This window comes from Ovis aries, chromosome 2 (assembly GCF_016772045.2).
Source record: "Ovis aries strain OAR_USU_Benz2616 breed Rambouillet chromosome 2, ARS-UI_Ramb_v3.0, whole genome shotgun sequence".
Taxonomy (NCBI): Eukaryota; Metazoa; Chordata; class Mammalia; order Artiodactyla; family Bovidae; genus Ovis; species Ovis aries.
Genome location: NC_056055.1, coordinates 139,826,384 through 139,851,924, shown reverse-complemented (window position 1 = coordinate 139,851,924; position 25,541 = coordinate 139,826,384). Strand labels below are relative to the sequence as shown.

Sequence of the window (25,541 nt, the reverse complement as noted above, 5' to 3'; positions counted from 1 at the left end):
CTAGCTCTGCCATTTAACTAATACCTAACCAACTTAATACTTGAGCTCCTGTTTACATATCTTTAGGTGTGCTTAGAAGCTCAGTTGCGTCTGACTCTTTGTGACCCCATAGACTACAGCCCACCAGGCTCTTCTGTCCATGGGGATTCTCGAGGCAAGAATACTGGAGTGGGTTGCCATGCCCTCCTCCAAGGGTTCTTCCCAACCTAGGAATTGAACCCAGGTCTCCCACATTGCAGGCTGATTCTTTACTGTCTTTGAGCCACTGGAGAAACCCTTACATATCTTTAAGATGAAGATAATAATAATTCCTACTAAATGAGCTTCTGACAGTTAAATGAGGTGGTGAGATTGTGAGGTTTTTAGTCCAATGTCTTAGTCCAGATATCTCAAAAAATACAACTTACTCTTAAAAAAAATTTTTTTTTTTAAGTTTACAGACATTAATTGCAGCTTTTCCTGGGAATTCTGTATAATTACCTTTTTTACATGATGATATTCATTCACACCATCTATGACCAGTTTATTCTTCCCTTTTCTCTTGAAATTTATAGCTAATGACCTTTATTATCTTTTAATGAAAACAGAGACTTGAGTAATTGTCAAATCAAAAGGAATGTGATTGCTCATGTATATCCAGATTATTTGGCACTCCAGAGTTAAACTATCTAGAGGAAATATAAATGTGGTTTTGTTAACATGTGTTATTTCTAGTCTGGGAGAATTTAATCCACTTCCAGTTCAAGTAATTTGAGAATTTCAGGTACAGCATCAAGCAACCATTTGATTAACATTGACAATGATTTCAAGCTAAAAACCTTTTTAGAAAAGTTATTTAAGGTTTACAAGATTTCACATTATGTTAAATGTGGTCAGAATTTTGGTTAGTTCACAGAGAATCTGTATTGTACATGACCTATTATTTAGTATGAAGGTTATTGTAAATATTTTAAACTAATAAGTTTGTGATCAGTAATTTAAAGACAATAAGAATGATTGGCCTGCATTTTTCCTGTCTTATTTTACAACTTTTCTGAATTAAACTTTAAGGGAACAATTGTTTAATTTCTTCTCTCGTTGAATTGCTCTGTAGTTTAATTCTGAGTGCTCAAAGAAGCACTTCCTCAGGAACACAATAATATCATGAGTATCTTTTTTAGATATTCTGTTTTCCATTCATTTAACATACTCAGATGTAAACTTTGCTTCTTAGGAAAAAGTGCTTAAATAGTGGGTCTTCTAGTGCTTGGTCATTTTAACTTGTTTATATTCGTCCTTTGTTTTTTAGCAGATTAAGAGTTGTTAAATAGATAACTATAGCTAGGTTGGGCTTCCCTGGTGGCTCAGATGGTAAAGAATCTGCCTGCAATGTGAAGAGACCCAGGTTCCATCCCAGGGCGGGAATCCCCTGGAGGAGGGAATGGCTACCCACTCCAGGGTTCTTGCCTGGAGAATTCCATGGACAGAAGAGCCTGGGGGGCTACAGTCCATGAAGTTGCAAAGATTGAGACATGACTGAGTGACTAATACTTTCACACTTCACCTCATAGCTAGATACATAAAACAACATATGTTTAGGAAATAATATTTCTTCTTTTCCAGGGTAACCCAAATCTGTTTCTGGAATCATGAAAATTTTGTTGGTTTTTGACTTTGACAATACAATCATAGATGATAATAGTGACACCTGGATTGTACAATGTGCTCCAGAGAAAAAGCTTCCTATTGAACTGCAAGATTCTTACAAAAAGGGATTTTGGACAGAATTCATGGGCAGAGTCTTTAAGTATTTGGGAGATGAAGGTGTAAGAGAAGATGAAATGAAGAGGGCAATGATATCAATGCCTTTCACTCCAGGGATGGTGGAACTTTTAAACTTTATAAAAAAGAACAAGAATAAATTTGACTGCATTATTATTTCAGATTCAAATTCAGTCTTCATAGATTGGGTTTTAGAAGCTACCAATTTTCATGATGTGTTTGATAAAGTGTTTACAAATCCAGCAGCATTTGATAGCAATGGTCATCTCACTGTGGAAAAACATCACACTCATTCTTGTACTCGGTGTCCCCAAAATCTTTGCAAAAATGTAGTTTTGGTAGAATTTGTAGGTGAGCGGTTACAACAAGGAGTGAATTATACACGAATTGTTTATATAGGTGATGGAGGAAACGATGTCTGTCCAGTAACTTTTTTAAAGAAGGACGATATTGCTATGCCACGGAAGGGATATGCTTTACACAAAACTCTTTATAGGATGTGTCAAAATCTTGAGCCTATGGAATCTTCTGTTGTATCTTGGTCCTCAGGTGTTGAAATAATTTCTTATTTACAATTTCTAATAAAGGAATAATATGCCAACAATTGAAATGTGTATCAGTTAAGATTAGATACAGCAACATAAAACTCCAAATAAGGCTTTAAAAAAGAAAAAGTTTTTCCTCTCACTTAAAAGAATTTCAGAATTTAGTATCTCAAAGTCTGTTTGTTCCACCAACCTCAGCACTTGGCTTCCAACTCATGATCCAAGATTGTTGTTCAGACTCCATCTGTCACATCAGCATTCTGGCCAGCAAGGAGGGTATCGAGAGAGAAGGTTGCAACCTCATTTAAATTTCATTGGCCAAAACTTACAATACCTAACTACAAGGAAGGATGAAAAATAGCTTTTATTCCAGATGGTCATATGCCTAGGAAAAATTGGGGGGAAATGGAGTACAAAATTGAGGTAAGTGCAACTAGTGGTTTCTACCAAAGATGGTTAATAGATAGATTGTATTTTTAAATTTATTCCCAGAGAGAATAGTCTGAGTTTCACTTAGGTATTTATTTCCAAAGTATATCTTAGCAGTTACAGCTCTTAAAAATATAACCGAATTCTTAATTCACATAAGAATTCACTAGTTCCAAATCAATTAATTTTAGAGATAAGAATTCAGTATCTGGCCCAAGATCAGTTTCATAATTTTCTTTTGACGTGAAATACAAATTAATGTTCTTCAAATATTTTATTTTTTTTTACTTGAACTTCATATATTTGGAATACAAATGAACAAGGGAAATTCACACAATTGATAATTGATAAGTAATATGTTTTGGGTGTAGGAGATAACTGCAAATTAAATATCTCAGAAAACTTTGAACAATGCATTTTATAAAAAGAAAAAAATTACTACAAATAAAATGATTACCAAACCGGAGAATGAACAGTTTATGTAAAGGATAAGCCCTTTGAAACAAAATCCCTCCTGCTAAAACTGTTGCTGAACATTATAAGTTCAAATGATACTAACTTTCTAAATCTTTGAAAGGCCAGATATTTTAAATTTGTATCATCATCACAGACTATAACTCCAGAATGCTGATTTAATCAGTATGTTATTACTGTTTGGCAGTTAAGTATTGAGTGATATAATATACAATTTGTAGGAATACTCAGTATTTAAGAAACTGTTTCATATAGGGATATTAGCAAAATGTCAACTGACCTAGAAAGTTTTGTAGTACCATGTTAATTTCTAGGTTCACATGTTATAGGCATAAATATTCATTATATAATAGGGTTTTCTTTTACATATGGAAAGCTCCTGAAATAAAAATGTTCAATGTACTTTTATGGGAAAAAATCAGTACTCTTATTTTTTTCCAAGTTGAAAAAGTAAACTTTGTCTTACTTTAAATTAATAGGTTAGATTATGTTGAAACACTGTTATAAATTGGGGTTTCTCTACAAGTTGAAGCCAGTAACAAATGATAAATTATAGATGTTAAAAAAAAAACAAGACTTTCTTCTATAGTTGTTGTAGATCAAGCAATTTGGACCAGATCTTCTACAGATTGCATCTGGAAAGCTGATAGCAGAACAGATTTTTAAAATATCTGCTTAAAGGCATGAGAGAGCTGATGATGATAAACAATTACTAAGGAACCCCAAAAATTTAGGTAGTGAGCTGCTTTTACCTGAAAGGGCTGGGCATTCTCTGAATGGCATCTGAGATACTGAGTGGCTATCTTGACAAACTTAATGGGACCTGGGGGAAGAGGTATTGAAGTATGAGGCCTGCACTCATAAATAATGAATAATGATCCCAAAAGGCTGCCCATGATGTGTAACAGTGACCTGCTTGCTTCTTAACAGAAGTAAGCAGGGCTTCAAAGGGTAGGCAGCTCACTTCTGAATAGTCTCAATCCCTGAAATTGGACTGAAGTTATCTACAGTTTTTAGAGTTCCCAGATGCTTGGCTGAAGCAAATCTGAACTGTTACCAGGAAGTTACTATCCCTAGTGTGGTGAGCAGTCTATCAGGTAACCCCCCGTAATCTCTATAAGCTGGTCTTGGCTCTGTGTGTGTGGAGAAGGTCTGTCACCTTCTAACCAATGCACTGCCACAAAGATGATGGGATATATTATTAATGTGTCTGATTATATTATATCAGATTCTTATGCTGATCCTAAGAAACTCTCTCCCTTGGTGATTTTGAAGAAGCAAGCTGCCGTGTTGTGAACTGGCCTTCCGAGAGGGCCACGTGGCAAACAACTGAGGGTGGCCTCTAGCTAATAGCAAGAAGTAGGTCCTGGGTGCAGAAGTCTGCAGAGAACTGAGTACTGCAACCAGGTGAGTTTGGATAGCGGAACCTCAGCTGAGATCACAGCTCAGGCTAACAGCTTGATTTAGCCTTGTAAGACCCTGAAACAAGCCCTTTTGAGCTATGCTTGGACTCCTGATCTACAGAATATTGTTCAGTCACTAAGTTGTGTCTGACTCTTTGTGACCCCATGGACTGCAGCATGTCAGACTTCCCTGTCCACTATCTCCCAGAGTTTGCTTAGGCTTGTGTCCATTGAGTTGGTGATGCCGTCCAACCATCTTATCCTCTGTTGTCCCCATCTCCTGCCTTCGATTTTTCCCAGCATCAGGGTCTTTTCCAATGAGTCAGCTCTTTGCATCAGGTGGCCAAAGTATTGAAGCTTCAATTTCAGCGTCAGTCCTTCCAATGAATATTCAGGGTTAACTTCCTTTAGGATTGACTGGTTTGATCTCCTTGCTGTCCAAGGGACTCTTAAGAGTCTTCTCTTGACACCACAGTTCGAAGGCATCAATTCTTCACCACTAAGTATTATTTATTGTTCAACTCTCAAATCTGTACATGACTACTGGAAAAATCATAGCTTTGACTATATGGACCTTTGTTGGTAAAGTGATGTCTTTGCTTTTTAATAGACGGTCTAAGTTTGTCATAGCCTTCCTTTCAAGGAGCAGGCATCTTTTAATTTTGTGGCTGCATTCACCATCTGCAATGACTTTGGAGTTCAAGAAAATAAAATCTGTCACTGCTTCTTTTCCCCCTTCTGCTTGCCGTGAAGTGATGAGATTAGGTGCCAGGATCTTAGTTTTTTGAATGTTTAAGCCAGCTTTTTCACTCTTCTTTCACCAACATCAAGAGGCTCTCTAGTTCCTCTTCACTTTCTGCCATTAGAGTGGTGTCATCTGCATAGCTGAGGTTATTGATATTTCTCCTGGCAGTTTTGATTCCAGCTTGTGATTTATCCAGCCTGGTATTTTGCATGATGTACTCTGCATATGAGTTCAATAAGCAGGGTGACAATATACAGCCTTGTACTTCTTTCCCAATTTTGAACCAATCAAATTGTCAGGTTGTTCCATGTAACGTTCTAACTGTTGCTTGACCCACATGCAGGTTTCTCAGGAGACAGAAGGTGATTTGGAATTCCCATCTCTGATAATTTCCCACAGTTTGTTGTGATCCACACAGTCAAAGGCTTTAGTGTAGTCAATGAAGCAGAAGTAGATGTTTATCTGGAATTCCCTTGCTTTCTCTATGATCCAACAAATGTTGGCAGTTTGGCCTCTGGTACCTTTGCCTTTTCTAAACCCAGCTTGTACATCTGGAATTTTTCAGTTCCCATACTGCCAAAACCTAGCTTGAAGGATTTTCTGCGTAACCTTGCTAGCATGTGAGGTGAGTGCAGTTGTCCAGTAGTTTGAGCATTCTTTGGCACTGCCCTTCTTTGGAACTGGAATGAAAACTGACCTTTTCCAGTCTTGTGGCCGCTGCTGAGTTTTCCAAATTTGCTGACATGTTGAGTGCAGCACTTTAACAGCATCATCTTTTGGGATTTGAAATAGCTTAACTAGAATTCCATCACCTCTGCTAGCTTTGTTTGTAGTAAGACCCACTTGATTTCACACTCTAGGATGTCTCACTCTTTAGGTGAGTGACCACACCTTTGTGTTTATCCCGGTCATTATAGAATGTATGAGAAAATGTATGTTGTTTGAATATGCTAAGTTTGTGGTAATACTGTTTGTAGCAATGCCAAATTAATGCAGTAGGTTGCAAAATCTAAACAGTTTGGTAAGTATATTGTAGGACACATGGTAAAAAGTAGCCACGCCAAGAGATAAAAATGAACACCAGCAGAAGCTTGTACTTAAACATATCTGCATGAGCTTCAGGAATTGGAGTTTTCAGACACAAACTAAACTTATGAGAATTTTGGCAGAGCTGAAAATTACATAATTTGGAAATACTAGAACTAAAATTACCATGGCTAAAATTAGAATCTTGATAGATGGATTTGATAATAGAACAGGCATAGCTCAAGAGAGAACTAGTGAATAAACACAAGTTAGAAGAAAATACACAAATACAGCAGAGAAAAAACAATGAAAATGCAGAAGAGAAGTTAAGAGGTAGAAGATATAGCAAGATCTAACATAGGAAATTGGTGTCTCGGAGAGGAGAGAATGAAACAAGCAATATATTTGAAGATAATGACTGAGAACCTTATAAAGCTGATGAAAGACATCAAACCACACATTCAAGAGTTCTTATGAATCCCAAACAGGAAGATAAAGCCACATGAAACCACATCCTTTTAAAACTACCAATAATCTATGATGGAAAAAGCATAAAGCAGCTAGAGAGGGGAAAAAGATGACTTTGAAAGGAGTAATTTATAACAGCTGATTTTTTTTTTTTTCTTAAATGTTCGATAAAGTTGAAGAGTGAAGACATCAAGACCTGGAGTTCTCTTTGTTGGAAGGTTTTTAACGACTCATTCAGTTTCAGTTGTTTATAGATTCAGGTTGTATAGTATTTCTTGAGTAAGCTTTGGCAATGTGTGACAGTATTTGTTATCTTTTGCTGCATAGTAAATTACCTCAGAATTTGACAGGTTACAACTCAGCATTAGTTATCTCACAGTTTCTTTGGCTCAAGGGCACTTAGCTGGATTATTCTGGCTCAGGATCTCAGGTCAGGATGTCACCTCCAGCTCTAGTCATATGAAAGCTTGACTAGAGCTGAAGGATCTGCTTGCAAGGTGGTTGGCTTACATGGTTTTTGGCAGGAGGCCTCAGTTTCTCACTGATTGTTTCTGGGAATCTCAACTTTTTGCTGACTGTTGGCAGAACAGTCTCAATTTTCAACCACATGGGTGTCTTCAGTGTTGCTTGAATGTCCTAAAGACATAGTTTCCTGCCAAGTGACCAATCCAAGAAAGAGGGCAAAGAGGAAACCACAATGCCTTTGTGACGTAGTCTCAGAAATCAAACATCATCAATTCCACCATATTTTAGTTGTTAAACCAATACAAAGTCAAGCTCACTGTCAAAGGGAGGGGAATTAAACGCGACCTTTGAGGGAGAAGTTGAAGGATGTTGGATATGCTTTTAAGCCAGTAAAGTGTCTCTCAAGGACTTTGTCCATTTCATGTGAAATTTATGGGCATAAAGTTTTTCGTAATACTGCCCTACCAGTCCTTTAATTTTACAGTGAGTGCATGGATACCTGCTGTCTAGATTTTACATTAACATTTTACTCTGCTTATTTTATCACATACCTGTCCATTCCTCTATCTAGCCATCTTTTTACTTTTTTTTTCTTCTTTCTCTTTTAACATAAGCCTTTTTTTGTCCCCTTTCCTTCTTTGTTTCCCAGTGTAAAAAAACCATGTACTTCTCTGGCTTCGATTGGAACTTAGATCTTTTCCAGCTCTGTGTGAACTCGGGAATAACTTAATTTGTGATGGTCTTGGGATCATTCTTTGCCAGACTTACAGTGTTTCGCCCGATGCATGTGTGTCTTAGTATCTAACGGTAGAGTCAAGGGGATAGTTCCTCTTACAGACTTCTGAAACTCTTTCTCCATTTAGCTCCTTCCTATCTGGTACCCTGTCCTACAAATTGCAGCCAGTTCTCCTCCCCAAACTTACCTCCAGCTCTTCGACTCAGTGAGACTGCTGTGGTCTGGTTGGGATTCCCCTTGCCTGCACCTCAGGCTGGAAAATGTCTCCAGGCAGAAATGCAGGCAATTATAGGACTGACTTCATTTGTTTTCTCTTTTCTTATGGATCACATTCCTGTGCTGCCTGTTGTTCAGTGCCTGGAAACTCCTGTTTCATATATTTTGTCAAGTTTTCTTACTGTTTATAGTGGGATGGTTAGACCAGTCCCCGTTCCTCCAGAAACAGAAATTGTAGTATCTCATTTTTAATTCCTAATTTAACGTGATTAAAAGCTCTGCTGTAGGTTAGACCTGAATTTGAATTCTAGCCCTGGATTGGGTTAATCCCTGGCCTCCAAACATCTCAATTTTCTTATCCTTTATGTGGAGATGATAATGGAACTTACCACCCTTAAGAGTGCTGTAAAGATATACTGAACTGGACATGCTATTAGCTTATTATGGCCGCTCTAACAAAGTAACACAACCTGGGTAGCTTTCTCACAGTTCCAGAGGCTAAAAACGCGAACAGTTCCGCTGGGCTGAAACCTGGTGTCAGCCTGGCAACCCTCCTGAAGACCTGAGGGGAGAGTCTATTTTCTCCTCCAGCTTCTAGCGGCTGCCTGCCCTCCTTGGCTTATGGCTGCATCGTCTTCCCAGCCTTTCCCTTCGTGACCACACTGCTCTCTCCTCCTCTGTGTCAAGTCTCCCTCTGCCCTGTTCCTATAAGGACACTTGTAATTGCATTCCGAGCCTAACTAGATACTCCAGGACAATCTCCCCAAGTCAGGATCCCTAACTTCCATCTCTAAAGACCCATTTTCCCTACTGTTCACTTGCTCAGTCACGTCCAACTCTTTGCGGCCATTTATGGGTTCCAGGGATTAGGACGTGATATCTTTCGGCGGCCGCTATTCAGCCTGCTGCAGGTAATGAAGCGTTTTGCACACAATCGGTGGTAATGGTCAATGTATTTAGCAACCACTGCAGCGCGGGAGCCAGCTAATAAAAGCAGAAGTACCAGACAAGAACGGATGCTGGCCACAGCTGCAACAGTGTCCGGATCTGAACAGAAACGCTGCCCTTGTCATTTATGCCAGCACCTCACGCACATAGTATACACTCAGTGTTAGTTCACGGAGGTCCAGCTTTATTAAGTTAGTTCTATTTCCTCTTTTTTAAATGTCTGGACATGTCCTTTGCTCATTTATCTATAAGATCTGTGTTCTGCTTATCTGCTTTTCTGAGTACTTTGTATATGGAAGATACTAATATTGTTATATCTGTGATAAATATTCTTTGTACTATATTAATGTTGTGTTCATCTTTTCTAAACCTTGTTTTATTATTTCTAGATAATTTGTTCTTAATCTTTATTTTTAAATATAAACATTAAATTTAGTATGTACCTCATTATCTCATTAGATTATGTTAGATGTAATGAAACAAATATATTGATACACACTAATTAGGATTTGTAAAAGGTAAGATTCTTGTTCTCTAAAAATTTTCCTTTGAAAGCAAAAGAATCTCTGTTTCCGTCAAAGCTAAGCGGATTTTCCATGGCCAATTTTATTATGCTAAACTGTGAGCTTATAGAGATGCTAGAATTAAAAATAGAAATTAAGAAAGACTATTAATATCATAATAGGATTGGACAGAGAAGTAGAGGAACTTCCTGTTCTTCACAGGAGACCCTAGGATAGCCGTGGTAGGCAGAATTCTAAAATGGTCCCTGAGATGTTCCATGCCCTAAACATAATCATTAGTACTGTGAATTTGATGTATTTTACTACTATGATTAGGTTATGGTTTATGGCACAATTGACTTCAAAATAGATTATCTGGGTTGGACCTGATCTAAACACACGAGCCCTTTAAAAGCAGAGCGTTTTCCTGGCTGGTAGCGGAAAAGGAAGTCAGTGATTCAAACCACAAGAAAGATTCAACATGCCATGGCTGGTTTAAAGATGGAAGAAGGCATATAATGAGGAATGTGGACAGCCTGTAGAGCTGAGAGCAGCCTCTGGCTGACAGCCAACAAAGAAACAGGGACTACAATCCTACAATAAACTGCAAGGAAATGAATTCTGCCACCAGTCATGTGAGCCTGAAAGAGGACTGTGAGCCCCAGATGAGAAACACAGCCCAGGCTGGCACCTTGATTTCAGCCTGGTGAGACCCTGAGCTGAGAACCCAGCTACACTGTGCCCAGATTTTTGACCTACAGATACTTGTGACAATGTTTTTGTGTTGTTTTAAACTGCTAAATTTGTGTTAATTTGTTACATAGCAGTAAAAACTAACACAATAGCTAATCTCAAGGAAAAGTCTGATTTTCATACACCTTGCTCTTTTGTAATTATGTGTTTGGCAATTTATACAGTAACAAATTACTTTTTATTCTTCTGACCAGACACTTAACATTATTGTGACCTATGGAGAGATGCTCCTAAAAATGTCTCTGCCTTTGAGAGTTTAACAGGGACTTTACTTTTCCTGCTAATATCTTTTCTAATTTTTTATAATATGACTGTACTTCTTTAAAAAGAAAAATAAATTCAAAGAAATCAAGACCTGAGACAGAGCACACCCTATAACCCTAAGCTGCTCACATAGGACTGACTACACGTAATTTGTGAGACCCAGAACACACTGAAAATATGAAACCTCTTGTTCAAAGATTATTAAGGATTCCAAGACAGCAAAGCATTAAACCAAGAGTGGGATCCTTCTGACTACACAGGTCACACATGCAGCCAAATCTGTGCCCAGACCTTCTCCAGCAACTTCCAGATAAAAACTTTGCCAAGCACTGCTTACTACTGTCCAGACACCCCAGTGCTGCTTCACTGCTTGGGTGACATTTGCAAAGTAGTTGCTTATAATGTCACCATACACCAAATTCTTTCAGAATTTCCCCCAAATGTGTTTGTATATATGTATGTGTGTGTGTATCTATTATATGTGTGTGTGTGTGTGTGTATATATAGTGCTCATTGACATAGATGGATTATTATTATAATTGTTATATTGCTTTTATCACTTAAAATTATAGCCTAAGTATTTACCTGTATTAATATTCTTTAAGGTTAAATTTTTTAATTTAAATTTACATTTTTATGCTTTAAATGGAATGAAGAGGTTAAAAAATTAAGCAAGAATGGTAAAGAGAAAGGACGGAAGAGAGGGAGGGAGGGAAGTTGGGAGGAAGGAAAACAGGAAAGATCCTGTCCTTTAAAGAATCCATATAGTAAAATAAGAAAACACTATTGAAGTCTAACATGGTTACTGTATTATGAAGGTATAAGCTACAAGCTATTATTAGGAAGCTACAAACTATTAGGAAAGTATATGCTATAAGCTACTGTATTAGGAAGGTATATAACAGGGCTTCCCTGTTAGCTCAGTTGGTAAAGAATCTGCCTGCAATGCAGGAGACCCCCGTTTGATTCCTGGGTGGGAAAGATCCACTGGAGAAGTGATAGGCTACCCACTCCAGTGTTCTTGGGCTTCCCATGTGTCTCAGCTGGTAAAGAATCTGCCTGCAATACAGGAGACCTGGGTTCAATCCCTGGGTTGGAAAGATCCCCTGGAGAAGGGAACAGCTCCAGTATTCTGGCCTGGAGAATTCCATGGACTAGAGTTGGACACGACTGAGCAACTTTCACTTCACTGGCAAGTTGTGACAACCAAAAGCATCTCTAGACATTGCCAATAATCCCTGTTTGAGAACTACTTAATGACTAAAAGTCTGTATGCTTTATCTCTAGATGAAGTGAAGATACAGCAATTGTACGTACCGAATACTGCTACTCTTACAGCGATGGCTCCAAAATATTTCCCCCCATGTAATAATTTCCTTACAACCAAGTCCACAGCCTTGTCACATCATAGCAATCACCACCTGTGTGTTTAATATTCCTGATGCCTAACTCGGTCACCTCCTTCATGCATTAGATACATGTGCGGCTTCTTTTCCTACCCATGTACTGTATGCGCTGTGCTGTCTAAGTTGTTTCAGTCCTGTCTGGCTCTGTGTGATCCTATGGAGTAGCCCACCAGGCTCCTCTGTGCATGGGATTCTCCAGGCAAGAATACTGGGGTGGGTTGCCATCGAAGATCCTCCAGGGGATCTTCCCGACCCAGGGATCAAACCTGTGCATCTCACGTCTCCTGCATTGGCCGGAGGGTTCTTTACCACTAGCACCACCTGAAAACTCCTATATATTATATGTACTGTGGCACAACAAATCTATTAGTTTCAATCTGCTTTTGTAGTACAAGTACAGTCTTTTATAATATGAGTTATAATTACATCTTTATTCTACTTTTTTAGAAATGTTATCTCTGATATGCCCACATATTCATTTACTGTCATGGCATTTCCATTTTTTTTTTTAGCTCCTAGTTTGTACTAGTCCTGAAGGAGAGTTAGAAATGATCATCACTTATAGTCTCGTAAGCTCCTTCCAGGGGATAGTTGGTAAATCACAGCCAGGCCCCAGACCGAGCTCTGCTAATAGTGTGATGATGGGACTGGAATTCACAGCCACTTCCTACCCCTATTATGAGATATGCTTTTTTCTTTCAAAAGATGAGAGGGAGAGCCATTTACTGACTTAACAACCCCACAGCACATCTTTAGATGAGACCAGCTATAGGGAATGCATTAATAGTAATTAATTGCCTTAACTCTTTCGCTTAAAACCCTATCATTTTTGTACCTTCTGGTGGGTTTCTTTTTCAGGTGGACAGTGTGACGGTTCTGTTGAAGAGAGATTTTTTGATGTGCTCTACTAGGGCTTATGGAATAATATATTTCTGGCCAAAAGCTAAATCTATCTTACTTGTTTATGTCATACAAACTGATATCTATGTGATGATGGTTCATATTGAAACAAAACATTAACATAAATGTTTCCTAACACAGACATTCTTAGAAACACTCATTGTTTATGGAAGACATTATTTAGTAAAAAATTAGTTTGTCTTTTATATTCAAATAATAAAATTTCAGATTTAGGTTTAAACAACTAGTAAAATATGGTTACAATTAAACTAACATTTGTCACACAGGATTTTAAAACTGTGCAAACTGGAAAACTTGCTCATTCACATTTTTTTCTACCACTCTACAGTCATATTCTGGATTTTGTTACATACCGAAAGTCTTAACCCTTTTCACAACTCGGTCTATGCAATGTTCTACTTCCCTCAGTTCAATATGAGAATATGTTCTTTTAGGGATTTATTAACAAGTTAACCTTTTTCAGATTCAAATCCAGAAAAATATCCTATTGCACAATTTTTGAGGGGATAAAAATACTACAGTAAGCAAATATTTTGAGAGTCTACTATGTGCAAGAAAGCAAACCTAAACAAAAACCTGTGGATGTTTAAGAAGTATAGGACTATGTCTTACAAAGAATGATGTCCTTCAAAGCGTTTACAGTTTGATTGAAGAGGTGAGATACATATATATGTAATACATAATTCCCAAGTATGCATCATAAAGCATCTTAGTAATCAGCATAGAAAGTGTTTAAGTCAAGGAAGGACTAGATGACCATACAGTATTGTGTTTTATATTCGCTCAATTGATTAACTGTGATAGAAGCTTTATGAAAGAGGTAGACTGTGTCTATACCTTAAGCATGGAAAGGACCTGGAAAAATGGAAAGAACTTGATAGAGCTTCCCAGATGAAGGGAATAATGTGAGCCACGATAGGGGTGGGTACAGCATATTCTTTAGGTAGTGATGATGTATTAATATCTGGCCTGATAAAGTTAAATGTTTACACTGAGGAGTAGTAGAATAAAGCTTTGTAAGTAGGATTTGGCCAATTTATGGACAGATTTGTAAGCTAATCAGTGGAGTTTGAATTTCTTCCAGGTACCTCTTAGGAGCAAGTAAAGGGAAGTGATGTCAAGAAAGTTGTGTTCAGGTGGCATGAAAGGTAATGTACAGCTTGGGAGGAAAAGGAAGAGATGACACAGAAAAGTCTTGCAGTAAGTCACGGTAGAAGTGATAAAGACCTCCTAAGCATGCTGTGAGTGAGACGGAAAATGAAGAGATATACAAACCAGAGGCAGCCTTCCCTGATGGCTCAGTGGTAGAGAATCTGCCTGCCAAGGCAGTAGACACAGGTTTAACCCCTGATCCGTGAAGAGCCCACATGCTGCGAAGCAACTAAGCCCACACACCACAACTACCGAGCTGTAGAGCCCAGAAGGCACAGCTATTGAAACCCCTATGCTTTTAACAAGGGAAGCCAGAGCAGTGCAGCTAGGGAGCAGCCTCTGCTCTCCATAGCTAGAGAGAAGCCTGTGTGCAGTGATGAAGACCCAGCACAGCCAAACACAAATTCATGCATTAATTAAAAAGCCGGATGCTTTGAATTTGAAAATTAAAAAAAAGAACAAAACTTTTAGATCATGTTCTGCAGGAGGGCAGTGTCTGTGGATTGTCATTTATATAATTTCTTGAAGAACTCTGAGCCCTGAGCAAGTTTTTAAAGCAAATTCTGAAAGTCTGTCTTATAATCTGCTCATATTTTCACTCCTTTAAAAAATCTTTATTGAGTGCCTGTTATGTGGCAGACACTGTTTTTAGGAATACTAGAATGAATTGGGGATATACAATGAGCAAAACATAAAATCACTGCTTTCATGGAGTTTATGTTCTAGTGGGAGAAATCTAACAACGAACTAAAAAATATGCAAAATATATAATATCATTGATGGTAATAAGGATTATGAATTAAAGCTGGGAAGGGGAATAGGAAATAACAGGTAGGATATGGAGATAATTTTAAATAGGTTGGTAAAAAAAAAAAAAGTCCTTGTTGGGAAGTTGATATTTGAGCAAAAAATCCAGTAGAGGTGAGTGACCAGGCCATATAGTATTTTTGGGAAAAAAGCTGGGCAGGCAAAAGGAATAGCTAGCAGTGAGACCCTGAGGCAACCCATTCCTAGTGAGGCGAGAAGCTGGGCTGGGTAAGGGGGTGCTGGAGATCCTTGTAAGTACTTTGATTTTTACTAAATGAAGTAGAGAATCATTGGACAGTTTTAATCTGTGACTTAGGAGAGTATCAGTCTATTTGGGTTGATTTGAGCCAGTGCTCTTACTTTTTCTGGGTCCCCGCTGGCTCAGATGGCAAAGAATCTGCTGCAGTGTGGGAGACCTGGGTTTGATCCCTGGGTAGGGAAGATCCCTGGATAAGGGAAAGGCTACCCACTCCAGTATTCTTGCGTGGAGAATTCTAAGGACAGAGGAGCCTGACGGGCTATGTAGTCTATGGGGTCCCAGAGAGACAGACACGACTGTGTGACCAACACTTTCAGCGAGAAGAATGGCTTCCCCAGTGGCTCAGACTGTAAAGTTTCACCTGTGGTAGGAGACCTGAGTTCAGTCCCTGCATCAAGAAGTTCCCCTGGAGAAGGGAATGGCAACCCACTCAAGTATTCTTGCCTGGAGAATCCCAGAAGATTTGAGTTTCTATTGTTTTTCCTGATTGAAAAAGATCCTAGTTTATTGTCTTCTGCCACGTATTAATTTTATCTGAAATTTAGCTTTACCTGTGGCACTGGGACTACATATCATAGAGTGCCTGATGAACTATGGATGGAGGTTCATGACATTGTACAGGAGACAGGGATCAAGACCATCCCCATGGAAAAGAAATGCAAAAACGCAAAATGGCTGTCTGGGGAGGCCTTACAAATAGCTGTGAAAAGAAGAGAAGCGAAAAGCAAAGGAGAAAAGGAAAGATATAAGCATCTGAATGCAGAGTTCCAAAGAAAAGCAAGAAGAGATAAGAAAGCCTTTCTCAGCAATCAATGCAGAGAAATAGAGGAAAACAACAGAATGGGAAAGACTAGAGATCTCTTCAAGAAAATTAGAGATACCAAGGGAATATTTCATCCAAAGATGGGCTCGATAAAGGACAGAAATGGTATGGACCTAACAGAAGCAGAAGATATTAAGAAGACGTGGCAAGAATACACAGAAGAACTATACAAAAAAGATCTTCATGACCAAGATAATCACGATGGTGTGATCACTCACCTAGAGCCAGACATCCTGGAATGTGAAGTCAAGTGGGCCTTAGGAAGCATCACTATGAACAAAGCTAGTGGAGGTGATGGAATTCCAGTTGAGCTATTTCAAATCCTGAAAGATGATGCTGTGAAAGTGCTGCACTCAATATGCCAGCAAAGTTGGAAAACTCAGCAGTGGCCCCAGGACTGGAAAAGGTCAGTTTTCATTCCAATTCCAAAGAAAGGCAATGACAAAGAATGCTCAAACTACTGCACAATGGCACTCATCTCATGTGCTAGTAAAGTGATGCTCAAAATTCTCCAAGCCAGGCTTCAGCAATACGTGAACGTGAACTTCCAGATGTTCAAGCTGGTTTTAGAAAAGGCAGAGGAACCAGAGATCAAATTGCCAACATCCTCTGGATCATTGAAAAAGCAAGAGAGCTCCAGAAAAAACATCTATTTCTGCTTTATTGACTATGCCAAAGCCTTTGACTGTGTGGATCACAAGAAACTGTGGAAAATTCTTCAAGAGATGGGAATACAGACCACCTGACCTGCCTCTTGAGAAATCTGTATGCAGGTCAGGAAGCAACAGTTAGAACTGGACATAGAACAACAGACTGGTTCCAAATAGGAAAAGGAGTATGTCAAGGCTGTATATTGTCACCCTGCTTATTTAACTTCTATGCAGAGTACATCATGAGAAACGCTGAACTGGAAGAAGCACAAGCTGGAATCAAGATTGCTGGGAGAAATATCAATAACCTCAGATATGCAGATGGCACCACCCTTATGGCAGAAAGTGAAGAGGAACCAAAGAACCTCTTGATGAAAGTGAAAGAGGAGAGTGAAAAATTTGGCTTAAAGCTCAATATTCAGAAAACTTAAGATCATGGCATCTGGTCCCATCGCTTCACAGGAAATAGATGGGAAAACAGTGGAAACAGTGTCAGACTTTATTTTGGGAGGCTCCAAAATCACTGCAGATGGTGACTGTAGCCATGAAATTAAAAGATGCTAACTCCTTGGAAGGAAAGTTATGACCAGCCTAGATAACATATTGAAAAGCAGAGACATTACCTTGCCAACAAAGGTCCGTCTAGTCAAGGGTATGGTTTTTCCACTAGTCATGTATGGATGTGAGAGTTTGACTGTGAAGAAAGCTGAGCACCGAAGAATTGATGCTTTTGAACTGTGGTGTTGGAGAAGACTCTTGCGAGTCCCTTGGACTGCAAGGAGATCCAACTAGTCCATCCTAAAGGAGATCAGTCCTGGGATTTCTTTGGAAGGAATGATGCTGAAGCTGAAACTCCAATACTTTGGCCACCTCATGTGAAGAGTTAACTCACTGGAAAAGACTCTGATGCTGGGAGGGATTGGGGGCAGGAGCAGAAGGGGACGACAGAGGATGAGATGGCTGGATGGCATCACGGACTCGATGGACGTGAGTCTGAGTGAATTCCAGGAGTTGGTGATGGACAGGGAGGCCTGGCATGCTGCAATTCATGGGGTTGCAAAGAGTTGGATACAACTGAGCGACTGAACTGAACTGAACTATGGCACCCAAAAACATTTCCTCAGTGAACCACTATCTTTTAAATGACCCTCCTTCAAAGAGTAGTAAGCTAGTTCCTATTTTGAGAATGAACCAGTGGTCTTTCATATGTTTTTTGAACAAGTACCCCCAAAGTAACATATGAACTCACTTCCACATTTTAAGATAGATATTGAAAACTTTTCATTATAAGTTGAAACATTTTCCAAGGTTATAATTTCTAGAATATTATAAATAGTGACTTTTTAGTAGGCTTTAAAATAATACTTTAAAATCTATTTAGTGAAAGCTAACTATAATTATTTGAAACTTACCATAATTCCTTTAAAAATACGTAAACAAGTTGTTCTTTAACAGTGGGAAATTTTTATCTTATTCTTTTTAAAGATTTATTGTTTATTTTTGGCTGTGGTGGGCCTTGGTTGCTGCATGCAGGCTCTCTCTCGTTGTGGCAAGGGGGGCTATTTTTCATTGTGGTGTGTGGGCTTTTCACTGCAGTAGCTTCTCTTTTTGGGGGGCAGTCTTCAATAGTTGCAGCTTGCAGGCTCTCGAGTGCTAAGTAATCATGGTGCACAGGCTTAGTGGCTCCAAGGCATGTGGGGTCTTCCCAGACCAGAAATCGAACTGGTATCCCTTGCATTGCCAGGTGGATTCTTATCCAATGGACCATCAGAGAAGCCCTCTTTTTTTTTTTTTTTTTCTCGAGCTCATATTTCCATTCCACTTCTCCAAGAGAATGTTGTCCTACTGAAAATATAGGCAGTCCTCATATGAAAATTTGCAAAGTTATCATCCAAAATAATCTTTATAATCAGTAACAACAACTGTGATTGTCCTGTGACCTCTAAGTTTTTTTGTCAGAATATTAAAAACTGACTTGTATAGGAAGACAGTTTCTATATATTTCCTATAAGTGTATAGGAAAATGAAAAACAGTGAGACCAGTATTTACTTGGTACGCTTCCCTGGTGTCTCAGACAGTAAAGAGTCAGCCTGCAATGCGGGAGACCCGGTTCAATTCCTTCTCCTGGAAAGATCCCCTGGAGAAAGAAATGGCAACCCACTCCAGTATTCTTGCCTGGAGAATTCCATGGACAGAGAAGCCTAGTGGGCTACAATCCATGGGGTAGAAAGAATCGGACACTGACTGAGCAACTGACGCATACACACTGCAATTAGAAACATTGGAAATAAAAGTATGATTATTTTTGGTAAAACATTTATTAAGAATAGAGTTTTCACCACCTTCTTTTTGTCTTATAACTTACAATAGAGAGTGATCATGTTTCTATGCCTTAATGAATTGTCATACTTCTAAATTTGGATCAGCTTCCAACATTTTTTTTTGATTACCAAAACATAAAAAAGTTTATTCTAGTTCAATGAAAAAAGCAGTTAACTAAAGTTTTTATTTATTTATTTATTTTTAGAGATTGGCTTTTTAATTTATTTTTTATTTTACTTTACAATACTGTATTGGTTTTGCCATACATTGACATGAATCTGCCACGGGTGTACATGAGTTCCCAATCCTGAACCCCACTCCCACCTCCCTCCCCATATCATCTCTCTGGGTCATCCCAGTGCACCATCCCCCAGCATCCTGTATCCTGTATCAAACCTAGACGGGTGATTCGTTTCTTACATGATAGTATACATGTTTCAATGCCATTCTTCCATATCATCCCACCCTCTCCCTCTCCCACAGTGTCCAAAAGTCTGTTCTATACATCTGTGTCTCTTTTGCTGTCTCGCATACAGGGTTATCATTACCATCTTTCTAAATTCCATATATATGTGTTAGTATACTGTATTGGTGTTTTTCTTTCTGGCTTACTTCACTCTGTATAATCAGCTACACTTTCATCCACCTCATTAGAATGGATTCAAATGTATTCTTTTTAATGGCTGAGTAATACTCCATTGTGTATATGGACCACAGCTTTCTTATCCATTCGGCTGCTGACATTTTATTCTTTGCACTTGTAATGTTGTGACATGTCTCCAAGAGTTCTTTTGAAAGTGGAAATTTTTACCAGCATTACTTCTTCTAGGACACTGTTACCCTTTTTGTCAACAACAACCACTTTCCTCTTTAAGTCAAAAGGTTCACCTGCACCAAGTTCAGCTGGCTGCCATCTAGTCTTCACTGGTGACACTGTCAACGTTCCCATGCTCAGCTCTCTCTCCTAGAACTTCATTCTGCTAAATTCAAGCTCTACTTTTGGCAATATCACTTTTAGTTCTTTGCTACATTTTCATTTTTGTTGTCCAGTGCCCTCTTTCAATCATCTATTTTTGTAAAATACTGTGCAGACTTATCACAGACAGGAGGCAAGACAACTAGAAGCTTTGTCGTCTGTCTGTGAACTGAATAACAGATGCACAGTGACCAATCACCATGGATTTTGAAAGAAGAGACGTGATTGGTCATCAACCATGGTGCTCATCTGTTATTTAGGCAGTGATTTGTGGACTGAAGAGCTAGAGGACGAAATTTCTATTTTATGCAGTTAAAGTTATTAAAAATACACAAGAGTAATTAAAATTTGAACCCTGTTTTATGGATTGGTGTTATTTAATAAAATGGTGGTAACTGAAATTCATGCATATTGGAAACATTCAAAGAAAGGATCATCTATATATTTTTATACTTGAAAATCTTAGTACCTTTTAAGCTTCTCTGAAACAAAAATTAGAATTTTAAAAATTAGAATTTAGTACATAAATTAGAATTTTAACTATTTTAACTATTTTATGTTCTTGATTCTCAAGTAGTAAAAAAGTTTCTAGGCTGATTAAAAGTTGGACATGACTGAGTGACTGAACTGAACTGAACTGATTATTATAATTAACCAAACAACATAAATATGCTTAAATTAAATCAAAAGTAAAAATTTTATCAAAAATTATTTCAGTCTGATGAACTGGACTATCTTCCTTTCATTTAGACCACGTATCTTGCTAAGTATTGCTTCCTGCTGGCATGAAACAGACTTTAGGATCAGTGATATTCTTGTTTTCCATTTCTATAGATATAGTCCCTGAGAAAATGTGTTCACACAGACAACTAGATAGGAATGAGAGGAATTTTATTATAGCAGTGCTATTCATTTCATGGATTCTTTCCAAGTTATTTGTCAAAAATGCTCTTTGACTTTTGTTGAAAACAAGGAACTGGAAACCTTCTGACTTGTGAAAGCACTTGTTGCCCAGTCATCAGAATGTTTATTTTCCAGGAAGCATACCAAAAAGGCTTTGCCAAGACTCCAGGGCAGCCCCATGTACCTGTGCTGGTTTTATACCGTACAATTCCTGAGACTGTTTACATAGCAATCTGAGTAGAATGAGTGGGAATTGTGCAGTGCACAACTTATACAGCTGTATTCAGTGGCTTTATAAATTATACCTTTTTTTTTACACTTAACATCAACTCATCTTAAGGAGTAGCTTAAATGAAGTACACAAAATTTTCTGTATATACTGGCACATTTATGTGTATTGATAATGCTATCACAATTAGCATATCAAACATTTAATGATGTAGCAACATTTAGTGGAAAGATGTACTAATAAGGTAAAAACAAGAAACAAAATTGTTATTTTTAGAAACTAAGTGTCTTTTGAAAAGTACAGTGTGATGTCCAAAGGATTCCAAGTCCATGCCAATCTCAGGATCTGCCACAAGTCTTTCATGTCTCATCTTATGGTAGCTCTTTATTTCCCTGAGACTTGGATTCACAGAAGGCATGGTTGTTTTCTTGAAGAGTGTCATTAATTTATTTGATTTATGAACGCTAATTATATATTTCTGAGTGCATCGCATCTATTAGCATCTACAGTGGATTTCTGATAAAGCATGTAGTAAAGAGGAACTGCTCCCGCCCATACCCTTCTGCTGGCAGGTTGCTCTTCTGTCAGGTTGAAGCAGTCTACTCTATACTGATATGCACTTTTTTGGGTCTTTTCTTTTAGTTATAGTAGACATGTAGCTGATATATACTTTAAGCAGTAATTCAAAACCAATGAATGTCAGGCAATGAAAGCAAAAGTATTAACTGGGCTCTGCAGCCATCTGAAATAACTACACAAATGACAATATAGTAGTGAATTCTGTTATTCAAGAATCATTTGTTACATGTTTACAAGCTATTATGATTCTAGAAGCCCTTCTTTGAGTTAGATAGAGCCTATACTTACTGTACAACAAACAGCATCATGCCACAAACAGCCACACTTCCATCTTCAATCGATCACAATTGTGTCCTCGAATGACAACACCAACAATGACCTCACTTCTCATTATGAAGGACAAACTGTAATTACAATTAACTACAAAGTTTGTAATTTTGGAAGAAATGTTAATAAGATACTAATTTTCAAATTGAGGTTGTGATAGAGGAGTGTAAATATCCTTTCATTATGGGCTTCTCTTGTGGCTCAGATGGTAAAAAATCTGCCTGCAATGCAGGAGACCCGAGTTTGATCACTGGATTGGGAAGATCCTCTGGAGAAGGGAATGGCAACCCACTCCAGTATTCTTGGCTGGAGAATTCTATGGTCAGAGGAGTCTTACGGGCTACAGTTCATGGAGTTGCAAAGAGTTGGACACGAGTGAGCGACTAACACACATACTCACAGTCTTTCATTATAATAGTTAATATTTATATACCATATCCTAAGTACTTTCACGGTCATTTGATTAGTTGCTAAGTCATGTCTGATGCTTTGCACCCTGTAGACTGCAGTGCGCCAGACTTCCCTGTCTTTCACCATTTCCCGTAGTTTGCTCAAACTCATGTTCGAGTCGGTGATGCTATTCAACCATCTCATCCTTGGTCTTACCCTTTTCCTCCTGCCCTCAATCTTTCCCAGCATCAGGGTCTTTTCCAATCAGTTGGCTCTTCGCATTAGGCAGCCAAAGTATTGGAGCTTCAGTTTCAGCATCAGTCATAATTTTGCTTTATCTTTCCAGTAACTTTATGTTAGTTGAGAAAGTACTGATATTTTCTTTTACAAGTCAGAAAATTAAGGATCGGAGAAGCTCAGTTAAGCTACATGATGGATAAGTGACACAGGAGAATACTAAGCCTGAAAAATATCTCATGTACTTTTCTTCTCTACTAAACTGTTTACCAAATGTTGAGATAGTAAATCTTTCATTTTTCTCCCATTTTAGGTCCGAGATTCTAATTGTGCAAAAGAATCATCTGATGCCCTTGATTAAAATGCAGATTCTAGCATCCCACATAATTCAATTGAGATGGTCTGACGTGTGGAATTAAACTAAAATCACTCAAATGAGAACAGGGGCCATTTATTCAGATCTTGCTATAGCCAGAGAGTCAGAGGATCATTTGCCTTTGATAGAAGCTCAAAGGCAGGTAGGGGAGTGGACAAGCTTTGTAAAGGAGGAAGAAGAGGAAGGTCTCCAGTATGCTTTATTGGAGGTTGTTGGCCTGGCAAATAAAGCTCCTGGCCAGGAGAATCAAGGAATATTTTATGCGATTGATATGGGGAACAAATTGGCTTTCTCTGGTTGGTGCTGAGTTGGAAGTAGGGGTAAAAATCAGTAAGTTGGCTGTCACTGACCACTTCCTGGGTCAGAAAGATCCCCTGGAGAAGGAAATGGCAACCCACGCCAGTAATCTGGGCTAATTGCTGGTCTAATTGTTCTAGTCTAATTGCTGCAGAAGTTGTGGTTTGGCTTCTTGGGCTTTTTGTGTGGTTCAGAGTTCTTTTGTCATATACAGTCTGGTCATTGTCTGTTTGTATATTGTCAATCAGACCATATTCTGAGAAACACACTGGGCTCTGGTGTTCTTTCATCCTGGTCTCCTTCCTCCCTTAAGCTGGCTACACTGTTGTTGCTGCTCCTGCTGCTGCTAAGTCGCTTCAGTCGTGTCCAACTCTGTGCAACCCCATAGATGGCAGCCCACTAGGTCCCTCTGTCCCTGCGATTCTCCAGGCAAGAATACTGTCGTGGGTTGCCATTTCCTTCTCCAGTGCATGAAAGTGACAAGTGAAAGTGAAATCGCTCAGTCGTGCCTGACTCCTAGCGACCCCATGGACTGCAGCCTACCAGGCTCCTCTGTCCATGGGAGTCTCCAGGTAAGAGTACTGGAGTGGGTCACCGTTGCCTTCTCCGCCTGAGCCACTAGGGAAGCCCATCAAGTATACTAGAGGGCTTTAGCTTCAGAATCCTCAAGGCTAGTGGGAAATTAACAGTGCTTAGGCATTTACCCATCACTATAGTCAAAATTCTCCAAGCCAGGCTTCAACAGTATATGAACTGTGAAATTCCAGATGTTCAAGCTGGATTTAGAAAAAGCAAAGGAACCAGAGACCAAATTGCCAACATCTGTTGGATCATCGAAAAAGCAACAGAGTTCCAGAAAAACATATACTTCACTGTTGTTGTTGTTATTCAATTGCTAAGTCATATCCCACTCTTTGTGACCCCACGGACCTCAGCACGCCAGGCTTCTCTGTCCTTCACCATCTCCCAGAGTTTGTTCAAGCTTGTGTCCATTGAGTTGGTGATGCTATTGAGCCATCTCATCCTCTGTCATCCCCTTTTCCTCCTGTCTTCAATCTTTCCAAGCATCAAAGTCTTTTCCCAATGAGTTGGCTGCTTGCATCAGGTGGCTGGAGCTTCAGCTCCGGCAGCAGTCCTTCCAATGAATATTCAGGACTGATTTCCTTTAGGACTGACTGATTTGATCTCCTTGAAGTCCAAGGGACTCTCAAGAGTCTTCTCCAGCACCACAGTTCAAAGGCATCAGTTCTTCTGCACTCAACCTTCTTTATGGTCCAACTCTCACATCTGTACATGATTACTGGAAAAACCATAGCTTTGACTAGATGGACCTTTGTTGGCAAAGTGATGTCTCTGCTTTTTAACACAGTCTAGGTTTGTTATAGCTTTTCTTCCAAGAAGCAACTGTCTTAACTTCATGGCTGCAGTCACCGTCCACAGCGATTTTGGAGCCCAAGAAAATGGTCTGTCACTGTTTCCATTGTTTCTCCATCTATTTGCCTTGAAGCAATGGACTACACTGTAAATTCCATGAAAGTTATGGACCATCTTTCACTACATCATTAACCAGTGCCTATGCCTAAGCAGGCACTCAATACAGTCTTGCAAATGAATGAATAAATGGAAATATTTGATATTAGGTTTTGTTGGAACAAGAAAATGAACTTTCTGGTATAGCATATAAACACCTTTACGTGATTGGACTGGCTGCCACCAGAAGAAAGACTGGAGGCTGCTCCTTCCAGCTACTCTAAATACTGGAAACTGAATCTTTGGCCCTGGCTGCTTTCAGTGTTTCTCAAAGCTCCAAGTTAACCCACACTGAACAAATTAGTCCCCGGGGCTCCAGAGTACTCCCCTAAGGGTGGGATGGAGTACATGGGAAAACAGCCCCTACTTCTGGCATTTGGAAGGTAACCTCTAAATGAACCCCAGACCTTCAGCTTTGTTGCTTCTCTCCAACATGCACCCGCAATTCCACTCCACAATTAGGTCCTGGGCTGGGGAGAGCTACTGAAGGAGGGAGAAAGGAGGTCCCCAATCCCTGTATCTGGTTCTAATTCAAGATTTAGAGAGTTTGTCTAGAGAGAATACTCTCGGGAGTGTCTGCGTGGGGGTGGGAGGGGTGGGGGGGGGTGCTAGGGAGACAG

The 25,541-nt window shown here is 39.1% G+C and overlaps 1 protein-coding gene across 6 annotated transcripts in view; it reads left to right on the top strand.

The window, feature by feature from the left end:
- Positions 1-25,030, top strand: part of PHOSPHO2 (phosphatase, orphan 2) — a 28,222-nt gene extending 3,192 nt beyond the window's left edge. For 4 of the 6 annotated variants that reach the window (XM_060409789.1, XM_060409788.1, XM_042243760.2 and 1 more), the window contains one exon: positions 1,603-25,030. In XM_060409789.1, the coding sequence (XP_060265772.1) occupies positions 15,879-16,850 (972 nt within the window). In that variant the 5' untranslated portion in view covers positions 1,603-15,878 and the 3' untranslated portion in view covers positions 16,851-25,030. The remainder of the gene's footprint in view (positions 1-1,602) is intronic. The other 2 variants (XM_012134369.4, XM_004004615.5) reach the window with 1 other exon arrangement.
- The last annotated feature ends 511 nt before the right edge of the window (positions 25,031-25,541 follow it).